Raw genomic sequence first — 14,682 nt, 5'->3', positions numbered from 1 at the left:
GTAAGGAGACGGAGAAAAACTCAGTGTTTCACTAATGGCAGTTCTGCTATATCGAAGGAAGTAACAGGAATAGGGAGAAAATAGTTCTCCCTTCAAACATGTTTAGCACATAGCATACACTCAGTAAATTTTAGCCTTTCCCTCACCACCCCTCCATTATGCCACATGCTCATTGCTTTCTTTTATCTTTTTCCAATTTGCTGAGGTGGTATAGACAAAACAGTAAGATATTTTAAGTGTACAAGGTCAGCATTTGATATATGTAGAGTCATCCCTCAGTACCCATGGGGGATTGATTTCAGGACCCCTGCGGATACCAAAATCCACAGATACTCAAGTCCCTTATATAAAATGGCAAAGTATTTGCATATAACTTACATACATCCTCTCACATACTTTAGATCATCTCTCGATTACTTATAATATCTACTACAATGTAAATGCTCTGCAAATAGTTGTTATACTGCATTAGTGGTTTAGGGAATGACAAAAAAAGAAAAGTTTGTACATGTTCAGTACAGACACAACCATCTTAGGCCTTTCAGTCCACGGTTGGTTGAATCCACAGGAGGCAGAACCCACGGATACAGAGGGCCAACTGTATATATTGTGAGAAGATTCCCCCCATCAAGTTAATTTTAGAATTAACCAGATGTCCTTTAAATATTCAAGATGGCCATGTAATGTAATAGTTCTAAAATAATCAGAATGAAATTCAGTAAACGCCATTGCTGTGTGTAGCTTCTCAAGGATATTTATAATCACACATTTCTGAATGCTATGGTAGTGAATCCAGGAATTGTAGGTTAGATTATTCCAGTGCACCTATTGACAATATTTTGTCTTGAGCATATTATGGAGGCTTAGTGATGTTTTTGAACCTACTTTCAGGACTGTGCAAGGGCACTGTACTCCTTAATAACTATTATTTATAATTATTTTAGATTAATTTCTTGGACTGGAAGAAAGATTGATCCAGTAGGTGTTGATTATATTCTTCAAAAATTGGGCTTTCATCATGCCAGGACTACTATTCCTAAATGGCTTCAAAGAGGAGTCATGGACCCACTGGACAAGGTCCTGTCAGTTCTTATCAAAAAGCTCGGGACTGCACTACAGGACGAAAAGGAAAAGAAAGGGAAAGACAAAGAAGAACACTAAAAAAGTAGCTTGATTTGTGAACAAATTATGATTGTGTCCGTTATGTTTTATTACACTGGAGTGTTTTTTTTTGCATAGTAAAATTATTTTAAATATAACTTAAAAAATAATTCTGATTTTGTGGCCATTATGTCAAAAGTTTGTAAGTTAACCAGTTTATCCTAGTTATACCATTCTGTATACAGTGAAGTATTGCATGATAATGTAAATTTTGTGAAAAACTAGATTAAAATATATAAATTTGCTAAGTAGGATTTATAATTGTATTATGTGCAATATGATTCCTGCATCTTTACAATATTTCCAGAATTAACTGTGAATTCCTTTGTTATTGGCCATAACTTTTAGAAAAAAATCTTGTTAATAATGTGATTTTTTTGGTTATTAATTGCTTTTTCCTTTTTATTTAAATGTAGACTTGTACAAATACCTATTTGTATATAGTTTGAGTAATTGTGATATGATTAAATACCACTAAAATATTATTTGTAACTATTGTAATAAAGTCACAATAATGGTCTCAGTCTGTAGTGTTCTTGAGTCTTTTCTTCCTTTGATAGCTTATTTTTATAATTAGTAGATGCTTATTATTATTGAATGTTATTATTGAATGTTTTCATAAAGGTAATTAATACTTATAAAAATAAAATCGTTATAAAAATTAGCTTCAGAAGATGCAATCAGAGAAAGGCACAGCAGAGGCTTCAGAAATATTAGGTATTTTATTTCTTATTCTTATATATAAGTATAATAAGATTCTAAAAGTATAGCAAAATCTAAAATAATATTCAAAGATAGCTATAATACTATTAATAACAACTGAATTTTGAAATCTAGCCAAGTCAGTACAATCAGTTTAAAGACAAGATAAACAGTAGAACTGAAGAACCTATAGCCAGAAAACACCTTAAGAAAGCCTCTGGTGCAGACCCTCGTGTTTAGGTAGATACGGCAGTATTACTATCTCTGACAGATTAAAGAAAACAAAACTCCAAAAGAGCTAACATACAGATCCAAGGGGTGTGTGTGTGTAGTAAGGGTTGGTAGGGGAATTAAGAATTGCTATCTCATGTCACACAGCAACTTAGTAACACAACTAAAATTAAAACCCTAGTGTCTAGAGTCATAATTTTGTATTCTTTCTGCTAGACCATCTTATCATCATCTTCTGATCTCTGTATCCCCCCCATTCACTCCTACAGTTGGGGGCTATAGGTACCTTATTTCTGTTGATCAGGCTTACCAGAGAAGTAAATTCTATGGCTACTTTGGATCTAGTGTCTAAATATTGCCAGAAAGTTACTTGATAAAGTAAATAAAAATGAAAGAAATTAGTTCCTTACTTGAGTCCTACCTCAAGTATTAATCCTCTGCTTCAAAGAAACAGTATGCCAGTAAGTTCTAAATGTTAAAAATTTCCCATGGTTTTAAATATTATTGATAGCTGAGATTACAAAAAAAGACCTAAGTAACCCTATTTCTGGCACTTACTATGATAATGCTATAAAAAGAAAAGGGCAATTTAAAGAAAATCTGTAACTATTCAAAATTCTGGGAAGCATTCCCCCAATCTAGCTGCCATTGTATTGTGACAAGGTCTGGCAATGGAAGGAGAATCGTGCAAGGCACTTCTCCAGGGAACATAATTCTTTAAGCAGAATCCTTTGTCCTCCTTTCTAAAGCCTGTTACTGATTAACGTCTTCCCTCTGTCCTGGAAGCCTTGTAAAAACAGGCAGAACTAGCAATAAACATACCTCAAAGAACAAACAGCAGCCCCCAAGGATGAGGGGGTCTATATTCTGTTAATTATATACTCGCTGTCCTCCTAACTTCTTTGAAGACGCTGAAACTATGTAACCTCTTCCTAAACTCCCTCGGACTTGCTTGCAACTGCGTCGAGTCTCATGTCTAGCACTTACACTTTCGCCGACGCCGTCTCTCCCGCAGGAACCTGGACTCTGCCGAGGCTGGACCCCGGCACAAAATGTCTGTGACTCTTGAACAAAGTTATAAGAAAACCCTATTTGTGCATTGCTGGTGGGAATGTAAATTGGTACAACCTCCATGGAGGACAGTTAGGCAAGAGCTATTAAAATTACAAAGGCATATAATCTTAACAGTCTCACTACTGGATATACCTGCATATGTGTGAAATAATTATGTAGGAATATTTGTTGCAGTATTCTTTGTAAGAAATGGTTGGAAACAATTCAAAACAGTAGAAGGTAGGTTAAATAAAATATGACAGATCTATTTAGTGAAATAATATGCAACTGTAAAAAAAAAAACAAGGATGATCTCTAATATTTATTCTTAAATGAAAAAAGCAAGATACAGCCAGTTGTCTAGATTACAAAGTTTCCAGGTGGTCTATCAAAATTATTTTATGAGTACAGTCAGCCCTCCCCATCCACAGGTTCCACATCTGAGGATACAGAGGACCTACAAAGGGACTTCAGATTTTGGTATCCACAGGCTGTCCGAGAACTAATCCCCTTGGGATGCCAAGGGACCACTATATCATGTACCTTGTTCTATTCCACTAAATCAGAATATATCCAGATTTTCTGTAAAATTCAATAATGTATAACAAAATCTAAAGGATTTTGTCCTGTAAAGATGTAATCTAGGGCCCATTTTAGAGCCATCATTCAAAAACTATCTGTAGTGAAGAAGCATTTTTTTTAAATTACCAATCTGAAGCACCAAATCTAAATCTGAAGTAGCAATCTAAACTATCAAAGCAATACTTGTACAATACAGTAAGAATCAATTATTCAAAATGAAAAGACAGTACTCAAGGACATACAAAATACAAGCTCAAGTGTTTAATTATTAGACTCAATCTTATTAGATTGAAGTGTTGCCTTCTATCAATTGCTATAAGAATTTCTAAATACGTCCTCTCAATTTTTGTACTTCTCACAGAATAGTAACAATTCATGGAGTGGCCTCAGTCCATGGACCACACTAAACAAAAATGCTTTAGAGTCTTCTCCATCCTCACTGTGGTATGGTGTCTTCTAAAGTTCAATGGAATAAAACTGATTACCTGTGTGGACTGATCTTTTTCTATGACAATTGATAGTGCCATACCCAGAATGCTTGTGCCCTCTACACAGTGACAGCTAAATACCCATCTCCCTGTGTCACTAGCACATATTCTAAAGTCAGTTAAGGAGAATCTCTAGTTTTTTTTCATCTGGGACCTCAAGCATAGAGTAGCCTTAGCCAAAAGTATTATCTTGACAGATGGCTGGATTCTAATCCTCAACTGAGCAATACTCAATATGTTCTGGTTTTGTGAATTTTGTCTGCTTTACCTGTGTAGATCAGAGAGCCAAGCAACTCAAGGCCAGGAAAGGCTCTGAACTCAAGTTCAAATAGCTGGTTCAGACAATGATAAGTGACAAACCATTAGGGAAGCTCTCAGAACTATCAGATGTTGAGAGGCATTTTTGGAGTAAGGTGCTCTTAAAAAGTACCAAAAAATGCTGTCAAGAGTGATGGCAGGTAGACCTTGGTTGTTAGGTGTATACCCAGTGGTCTAGATATGGGGAGTGGTATTGGGAGATAACAACAAAACTTGGGCTCTCAGAATGAATACAGGTTGACTGGTCAGGTCATCAAGTCACCTGCCAAGTGAAATGGTACAGGATAGACAAAAAAGTTGCTAAATTAATTCTCTTTAATAAGTTCCTTTCCCCTGGCTTCATGTTTCCATGATGAGGAACTTCCCATCAGAATAATAACCCAGGTTCTCGCCCAATCTGTTGTTCACTCCTCCCCAAAAGTGACTTAATCTGATGACCTGGAGACAAGAAAATGAGCTCAGCCTCTTCCTCTTTTCACCTTTTGAAGCCATCCTGCCTGCAAGGAGGATGCATTTCTGATTTCCTCCCTTGTGCATGCTGTAAGGGGCAAGCTGGATTTGTCCAAGCTGCATTGAGAGAATGAGTAAGTTTGTGTATTTAGAGAGCATCAGCAATCCCATTTGGCCACACATCTGAGCCACATTTTCCAGTTTAGATTCTTTAAGCAATAAAGCTGACCTTTTTTTTCTTTTAACCTGTGTATCTATGATATCTGTGTCTCTAAATGAACTGAAACTTTCGAGAGGAGGAAGCAGATATTTATTGACTTTAAGCATCGAACATGAATAATAATAGTTTTCTGTTTACTTTTCTTTACTATTATGGTTTCCTGTTAACAGGTTGATTCATTATTTAACACAATGAAAATTTACCTACTCTACAGTGAAAGAAAGTTGATGCCGATGGGTTTCACTAGTTTTATCATTACCCGATGCAGCTGGACTTACAATAGTGGAATAGCCTACTGAAAATTCAGTGATTCCTCAGTCTGGAAAAGATACATAGCTGAGGTGCTGCCCTAAAGGACACAGTAGATGTTCTAAAGTAGTGATCAACACCTCATACTACATTTCCCATAAACAAAATACATGGATCTAATAACTGAGGGTTGAAAGAGAAAATGTCACCTCTCACTTTTATGCCTAACAATCTGATTTAAAAATGTAAACTTTTGTCTAATTCTGCTGATAAGGGCTCTCAGTATCCAAGGGTGGAATGTTTCCACTAGGAACATGACAATGATCTCATTAAATTAGAATCTGAGGCTGCCACCTAGTTATTTGGGTTTCCAGATGCCAAGAGGTTGAACTAGTAAAAAGATATTGGCTACAGTGACTGACTTTCTAATCATTGAGGGAAATGGGGTTGCTGCTATACAATGGAGACAAGCAGGCATGTAGACAGCTACAAGGTGAACTCTGAAGAAGTCTCTTAGTGCCCCTAAATCAGTGACAAAGTAAAAAAACCATATGCACGTCCATTAGTTTTCAGATCTCTCAGAAACAAAGATTAGATTATGTTGGAAGATATTCTCGATGAGTCTCCCACATTTCTGCACATCTTGCAAGCAAGACACTAACTGCCCTTTATTCAGAACTATATTTTCAAGGATATTTGTATAGCGAACAACTTCGGAAAATACAGAGTATCTGCCCCCAGAGCAAAGGGTAGATTTGCCTACAGCCTTGGAAAATATAATGTCTCCCTCTGCATTATAAAAAGATTAGAGTTCCCTAAGCTCAGAGTTCTTCGCCTGTAATACAACGCCACTGTGTGTGTAGCATTGGTCTGGACCCATACATGCTGCCTCTATGGGATTTGAGGACATGTAGAACCATACAGACATGCTCATGCCCACAGTGTGAATAATAAAGTCCTTAGTCTCTGACCCAGGAATCTCATGTTCTTCTGCCAGCACTCATGAAACTGGTTAGGCTAACTTTAAAGCTTTCAAGTATAGCAAAATCTCAAACCCTTCACAATTCTTGACCTTATTCCAGTGAATGAGGCGGCCAAATCATCCGAGACACTGACTGAAGGCAACTGACACAGAATGGGTGGTGCAAAAGGTAAATGACAAATTCTAATAACAACCTTAGACCAGTTGCAGAAATGAGGATTCTACCACCTATTTAACGTCTGTCATGGAAGTTGTGTGTTAAATTCTGTGACAAACATTTAAAAGTTATCTTTAAAACTTTACCACTTATTCATACATGAAATAAAATAACAATACCAAGCATTTTCTGGGTAACAGGTACTGTGAGAAGCTGTTTATATCTATCAATTAATAGATTCTTCCCAACGACTCTATGAAGTGGATAATATTCCTATTTTGTAGATGAAGAAACTGAGACTCAGAGGCCGAGGTAACTTGACCAAGGTTAACTTTTTTTCAGGTGTTTAGCAGTAGACTTCTCAGTGAGGTATTCTTTAAGTATCCTATCTGAAATTTTAACCCCCTTCTCTAGAAATATTATATAACTCCCTTCTCTGCTTTATCATTTCTTTTTAGCGCTTATCACTAACATACTGTATAATTTTACTTACTAATGTTTATCATTGTATCTCATACTAGAATGTAATCTCCTTGAAAGTTGGGTTTTCTGATTTGTTCATTGTTGTATCCCCAGTGCCTAGAAGAGTGGCACATGGTAAGACACTCAATATATTTGTTGGGAGAAACTAGTGAATGGATGAATAAATGAATGAATGGCAAAGCCTGAATAAAAACACTGTGCTAACTCCAAAATCCCAAGTACTGAACCATTATCTAACACTGCCTCTCACAAACACTTTTATCTTCACCCACTTCTTTCTTAGACCTAAATAATGTATTTTTTGTTTTTAAAAGAGTCTTCTGAAATAAATAGGGAAAATGGTTTACTGGTGGGTTAAAGGGGCAAGAGTGGGAAGCAGGAAGACCTGTTAGTAGGCTACTGCAGAGTCCCAGCAAGAGGTAACAGTTGCTTGGACTAGGGTGGTAGCAGCGGAAGTGGTAAGAAATGAACTCATTCAAGGCATGTTGTGGAGACAAAGCCAATAGAACTAGCTTTGGGGAAAGAAAGGAGTAAATGATAATTCCTGGGCATGGCCAAGGAAATTATATTAGTTAGATGAGAAATTAGAACATTCATTCTTCAGGCCAAAGAAGCCCCACACCAAGGCACATGGCTTGGTTAGCAGCAAAGTGAAGGGGACGTCAGCCCCACTTGCCCTTTTGGCTTCATGTCCTTGCTGACAAGCTTACACAATGGCCTTGCTCTTGGGTTTCTGGCTTGAGTAACTGGGTTAATGACTGGTGTCATGGATGACATGGGGAATTCACTATCATGCCCAATTTTCCATGGTTTTCCTTGCCAAATAATTAGGAAAAGTCATGTCAAGTATGAAGGATCAGAGTTGTCAAAACGTCCTTTAAGTCATACAGCATAGTTTGGGCTATTTGATGTTTAGTTAAATTTACATCAATATGTCAGATATGCGGAAGAAAGTATTTAAAACTTGGTGTATTTTCATGTATTTACTAGGCAATCAACCATTTGTTAATAGTGATATTTATATGATATCAAATCTAAGGCAGTTTACTAAAATCAATACATAAACAACACTCATATAGTTTTGAAATATGAGATCATTTAAATTACACTAAAATGCCTTAAACAGTAAATTACTAAATTTTTTTACTGTATAACTTTTTGGGAATTGTTATGCAAATTATGTGGATGCTCTATCCCAGAGCCTAAATCAGAAAAATCTCAACTAAAATTTATCAGGCTATGACTATTAAAATTTTAAAAATATTTAAAAAAATATGGCCCAAAACATCATATTGTATCTCTGCATTCTTCACATGCTAAACTTAATATGCTAATTGTAGCTGAAACAAAATAGAAAAGGCCAATAGATATTTGGTAAACTGGGGGGAAAGAATGTATAAATGTTTTGGCCCAATCAAAAGGCTGGCTATTTTCCAACCATAGTATTTATTCTTCACTATACTGTAAAATCCAAGATTTGGGCTATATTTTAACAACTCTTCTATTTCCCAGATTCCAGCCTAGTGACTGACAATATGTAGGAATTCAATTAATATTTAATACTGTGGAATGAATGAATGTTGATTATGTTCATGCTTTTTTCCCTCAACTTATTTTTATGGGAAGAGAAAGATACACAAAACAAACCAAGATTTTACAGAGAGCTGTATGGGCTAGACAGACAATAAAGAAAGAAACCTGAACATAAAGTCCGATGGTAATAAGGGATATGGAGCAAAAAGTAAACCAGAGACAAGATATAAAGAATGATACATAAGGTGGTGTACTTGTGTATGTGTGTTTATATGTGTGCCAGATAGGGAAGGCCTCTCCTGGTAAGTCACATTTGAGCAGAGAAGAGATCTGAAGGAGTGAAAGAATAAATTAAGCACAACATTTTGCCTATCCTCCCAAGCAGAAGGTCAATAGGTCTGAGGTAGGAGCCAGCCTGACATGTTTGACTAACAACAAAAAACGCCACCCTGCCGACCCTGTGGCTAAGTGGTTAAGTTCACTCACTCCGCTTTGGCGGCCTGGGGTTTCAATGGTTTGGATTCTGGGCATAGACATGGTACCGCTCGTCAGGTCATGTTGAGGCAGTGTCCTACATGCGACAACTAGAAGGACCCACAACTGAAATATACAACTATGTACTGGGGGAATTTGGGGAGAAAAAGCAGAAAAAAAAAAAGAAGATGATTGGCAACAGTTGTTAGCTCAGGTGCCAATCTTTAAAAAAAAAAAAAAAAAAGAGGAATAAAGTAAAAAAAAAAAAAAAAAAGCCACTCTGGCTGGAACAGGTAAACAAGGGGGTGAGGGCAGTGGTAGAAGATGAAATCAAGGAGGACAGGAGCAGATCATGTAGGGACCCATGGGCCATTGCGAAGATACCGGTTTATATTCCCACAGGAGATGGGAAGCCACAGGAGGGGTTTCACCCATCCATGGAGGTCGGTGAAAAGAATCCCCTTGGCTAGTGTAAGGAAAAGAGAGTATGAGGGAAGGATGGGAGCAAACAATGAAACAGGAAACCAGTTAGGAGGCTACTGCAGTAATACATGCAAGAGATGGTTATTTACACTAGAGCAGTAACATTCAAGGCAATATGAAGTCAGACTGTAAATATAGAGTATTTTGAAGGTTTTCCTCTAAAGGATTTTCTCTCCACCCTCAAAGATTTATTCTTGTCACCATACCAAAAAAACTCATTTCCGACATGTGTACTTATCATAAATTTTTCTTTCTGCCATATTCTTTATGTGACTTTTGTTATTAGCATCATCCAACATTATAAGTTACTTGATTACAGCCACCATATCTATTTGTATATATCTATTTAGTGCCTAGCAAAGCAGCATAGGTAACTACCTTTACTTAAAATGTTTGGTGATATTGAAGATACTTTATCTTCTAGGAGTTTCTTTGCACCATAAGGGCTATTTCCTTCTTCACATTTGCTTTGATGAAAGGGTTTTGGCTTTGGTGGTAGAAGTGAATTTGAATATCTGCCCTAGCATTTGCTGAACAAGCGTCTTGCAAGACTTCACCAATAAAAGGATTAAAATGTACTTCACAAAGCAGATGTGTTGTTTCCATGGAACTGTACCTAAAAAACAGTAGTTCCCTTTCCTCATCTTAACTTGCAGCAGGGCCAGAATTAGGGTGAGGAGGTTGGGATGTTTTATCACTTTTTTTAAATGTATCCAAGGAACATATTCTCAGGATTTAAGGCTCACCATCATTCATTTAAAAATATCTATTCAGAGAACTTAAAGTTTCAGCTTGGAGAGGTAGAGAGGTGGAAAAAGCGTTATGTTCACCCTTAGAACCCTTAGAGTAAAAATGTTTGACACACTGCAAATTAACAATGTTTCTCGAATCCATCAGAAAACTGAGGTCATATTGCAAACAACTAACCCCAAATCTGGAGACACAGACATAAGGACAAACAGGATCTGAGCTTTTGCTCAGTTGGGCCAAATGCTCACAAATGGCCATACAAGGCACTAAGATTCAGCTGGCAACTTTTAACTAATTGTGACAAGCTGAGCACAGGCTAGCATAAGACTGTGATGCTCTTGGGGGTCAGATATAGGGGATTTTGTGGCTTCCTGCAGGCTTTCTCTCCAGGAATCCCACAAGGTGCTCACAGGGTAGATCAAGGTGAATCTGAAAAAGCTTCCCCCATTGTGCTGGCTGGAGACAGAGGCGAATAGCCACCACTGAAACTCTGCCCAGACCCATGTCTTCTACATCTTCTAAGGAATAAGTCTCATTCTGCAAAAGGAAGGACAAAATAACTACTGCCTCAGACAATTGATGGAAAGCCACCACAGCTGGAGAAGAGTAAAAAAAAAAAAAAAAGTTCTGCCCCTAGGAGAACTAGCCCCAACATTACATCTGGAAAAGGGGCAGAAACACCTGTGAACGAATATGATATAGTTGGGAACGAGTCTTTATGCAGACATGTAGAATGCTGAAAGGGAATAAATGAGGATAACAAACATTTTTATTTCTTCTTTTTAATTGTTGTAAAAGACAATTAACTGGATAAAGAAAAATTCTAACAATGTATTGTGTTTATAGTACATGAAGGAGAAATTGGGAATGTACTGTTATATGATTAATATACACACATTAAGTGGTTATAATGTTATTTGAAAGTAGACTCATTATTTCAAAATATTACTTTAAATTTCAGCACAATCACTAAAAAGTTTCTAAAAAGATGTCTAAATATTAAGTCAATAGAGGAGATAAAATGGAATCATAAAAAAATGTACAATTACACCCAAAGAAGTCAGGAATAAAAGGAACGAATAGAAAACAGGTAGCCTTAAGATGGAGGGTTTTAATCTAACCACATTAATAATCACTTTAAACGTGAATTGCCTAACATACCAGTGGCAAAAAAGAGATTACTGGATTGGATAAAAAAGCAAGACACAACCATATGCTATCTACAATAAATTTACTTCATGTAAAAAGACATAGATAGGTTGAAAATAAAAGGATGGAGAAAGGCATACCATCAAAACTCTAACTAAAATAAAGCTGGAGTAGCTATATTAATTTCAGGCAAAGTAGACTTCACAATAAGGAATATTATCAGGACAAAGACAGACATGACATAAAGTGGTCAATTCTCCAAGATGATGTAATAATCCTAAATGTGTACACACTAATGACAGAACTTTAAAATAGATGAGGCAAAAACTGACAGATATGAAAAGACAGACATATCCACAATTATAGCTGGGGATATCAACATGTCTCTCTGACTAAGTGATAGAACAAGTAGGCAAAAAATCATTACGAATATAGATGACCTGAACAACACTAAAACCCAACTTGACCTAGTTGATATTTATAGAACACTGCACCCAACAATAGCAGAATACCGATTCTTCCCCAGTTCAAATGGAACATTCACCCCGGGCTGAGTACTCTGCCCTAAGACAAATCGCAACAAATCTAAAAGAAGAGAAACCATACAAGAGGAGAAAGGAACAAAGGAATTACCGAACAGCCAGAAAACAATTAACAAAATGGCAGTAAGTTCATACCTATCAATAATTACTTTAAATGTAAATGAACTAAATTCTCCAAAGACATAGAGTGGCTGAATGGATTAAAAAACAAGACCCAGATGTAAGGACACACACACTGAAAGGGAAGGGATGGAAAAAGATAGTCCATACAAAAGGAACCAAGAAGAAAGCTGGGGTTTCTACACCAAACAAAACAGACTTGAAGACAAAGGCTGTAAGAGACAAAGAAAGTCATTATATAATGATAAATGGGCCAATCCAACAAGAGGATATAACATTTGTAAATATTTATACACCCACCATAGAAGCACCTAAACATATAAAGCAAATATTAACAGACATAAAGGGGAAAATGGACAGGTACGCAATTATAGTAGGGAATTTAATACCCTACTTTCATCAAGAGATAGATTGTCCAGACAGAAAATCAATGAGGAAACACTGGCCTTAATGAAACATTAGACCAGATGAACTTAATAGACATTTACAAGATGTTCCATCCAAAAGCAACAGAATACATATGCTTCTCAAGCACACACGAACGTTCTCCAGGATAGATTGTATGTTAGGCCACAAAATAAGCCTTTATAAATTTTAAAAGACTGGCATCATATCAAGCGTCTTTGCAGACCACAATGGTATAAAACTAGAAATCAATTACAAGAAGAAAACTAGAAAATTCACAAATATGTGGAGATAAACAATATGCTACTAAACAACCAATGGGTCAAAGAAAAAATGAGAAGAAACAAAAAAATATCAAGACAAATGAAAATGGAAATACAATATACCAAAATTTACAGGATGCAGCAAAAGCAGTTCTAAGAAACAAGTTCATCGTGATAAATACCTACAATAAGAAACAAGAAAGATTGCAAATAAACCACCTAATTTTACACCTCAAGGAACTAGAAAAAGAAGAACAAACTAAACCCAAGGTGAGTAGAAGGAAGGAAATAAAAAAGATGAGTCGAAATAAGTGAAATAGAGACTAAAAAGACAAAAGTAAAGATGAATGAAACTAAGAGCTGGTTTTTTGAAAAGATAAACAAAATAGACAAACCTTTAGCTAGACTCACCAAGAAAAAAAGAGAGGACTCATATAAATAAAATCAGAAATGAAAGAGATGTTACAACTGATACCACAGAAATAAAAAGGATCACAAGAGACTTCTATGAACAATTATACACCAACAAATTGGACAACCCAGAAAAAATGGATAAATTCTTAGAAACATACAACCTACCAAGACTGAATCACAAAGAAACAAAAAATCTGAATAGACCAATTACTAGAAAGGAGATTATCAGTAATCAAAAACCTCACGGTAAACAAAAGTCCAGGACCAGACGGCTTCACTGGCAACTCTATCAAACATTTAAAGAGGAATTAAAGCCAATTCCTCTCAAATTCTTCCAAAAAACAGAAGAGGAGGAAATACTTCCAAACTCACTTATGAGGCCAGCATTACCCTGACACCAAAATCAGACAAATATGTCACAAGATAAGAAAATAACAGGCCCATAGCCCCGATGAACATAGATGCAAAAATCCTCAACAAAATATTAGTAAACTGAATTCACAATACATTAAAAGGATCATCCATGATGATCAAGTGTGATTTATTCCAAGGATGCAAGGATGGTTCAACATCTGCAAATCAATCAGTGTGATACACCACATTAACAAAACGAAGGATAAACATCATATGGTCATCTCAATAGATGCAGAAAAAGCATTTGACAAAACTCAACATCCATTTAAGATACAAACTCTCAACAAATTAGATACAGACATCAGGTACCCCAACATAATAAAGGCCATAGATGACAAGCTCACAACTAACATCATACTGAGTGGTAAAAAGCTGAAAGCCTTCTCTCTAAGATCAAGAACAAGACAAGGATGCCCATTCTCGCCGGTTTTCTTTAACAAAGAATTGGAAATCTTAGCCAGAGCAACTGGGGGATAAAAAGAAATAAAGTCATGGACTGCATAATGATGTTTCAGTCAATGATGGACTGCACATATGATGGTGGTTCCATGAGATTATAATGGAGCTGAAAATTTCCTATTGCCTAATGACAGGTGTAGCCATATGACATAGTGCAATACATAACTCAGGTTTTGTGGTGATGCTGGTGTAAACAAACTTACTGCGCTGCCAGTCATACAAAACTATAGCACATGCAATTATGTACAGTAAATAATACTTGATAATGATAGTGACTATGCTACTGGTTTATGTGTTTACTGTACTATACTTCTTACTGGTGTTTTAGTGTACTCTTTCTACTTATAAAAAAAAAGTTTACGGTAAAACATTATGCTGTGTTATGCTGGCAGCAGCCTCATACATCCTGTGTTTACTGCATCTCTTGATTGCGTCATTTTCTCTTGTGCTTGATTTAATCTCATGTTGTTTTGTTCATCATGGTCCCTAGGCATACAAAATACACTGCTAATGCTGCCAGTAAGAGGCCACATCAAGTGATTGAGCAGGAAACAAAATTAAAAGTGATTAAGGCCTATGAAGGTGGAAAAATCAGTGAAG

The 14,682-nt window shown here is 36.3% G+C and overlaps 1 protein-coding gene and 1 long non-coding RNA gene across 22 annotated transcripts in view; one reads left to right on the top strand and one right to left on the bottom strand.

The window, feature by feature from the left end:
* The window catches only part of BLTP1 (bridge-like lipid transfer protein family member 1), a 194,398-nt gene extending 192,714 nt beyond the window's left edge, over nt 1-1,684 (top strand). For all 21 annotated transcript variants that reach the window (XR_011436204.1, XR_011436205.1, XR_011436203.1 and 18 more), the window contains one exon: nt 945-1,684. Coding sequence is in view for 17 of the 21 variants with exons in the window: in XM_023636601.2 (XP_023492369.2) it covers nt 945-1,161 (217 nt within the window). In the remaining 4 variants the exon portion in view is untranslated. The remainder of the gene's footprint in view (nt 1-944) is intronic.
* The window catches only part of LOC138923083 (uncharacterized), a 59,438-nt gene that overhangs the window by 37,555 nt on the left and 7,201 nt on the right, over nt 1-14,682 (bottom strand). The window lies entirely within an intron of this gene.

Source organism: Equus caballus, chromosome 2 (genome assembly GCF_041296265.1).
Source record: "Equus caballus isolate H_3958 breed thoroughbred chromosome 2, TB-T2T, whole genome shotgun sequence".
Lineage (NCBI taxonomy): Eukaryota > Metazoa > Chordata > Mammalia > Perissodactyla > Equidae > Equus > Equus caballus.
The sequence above is the reverse complement of the archived record's forward strand: the minus strand, read 5'-3'. Positions and strand labels throughout refer to the sequence as shown.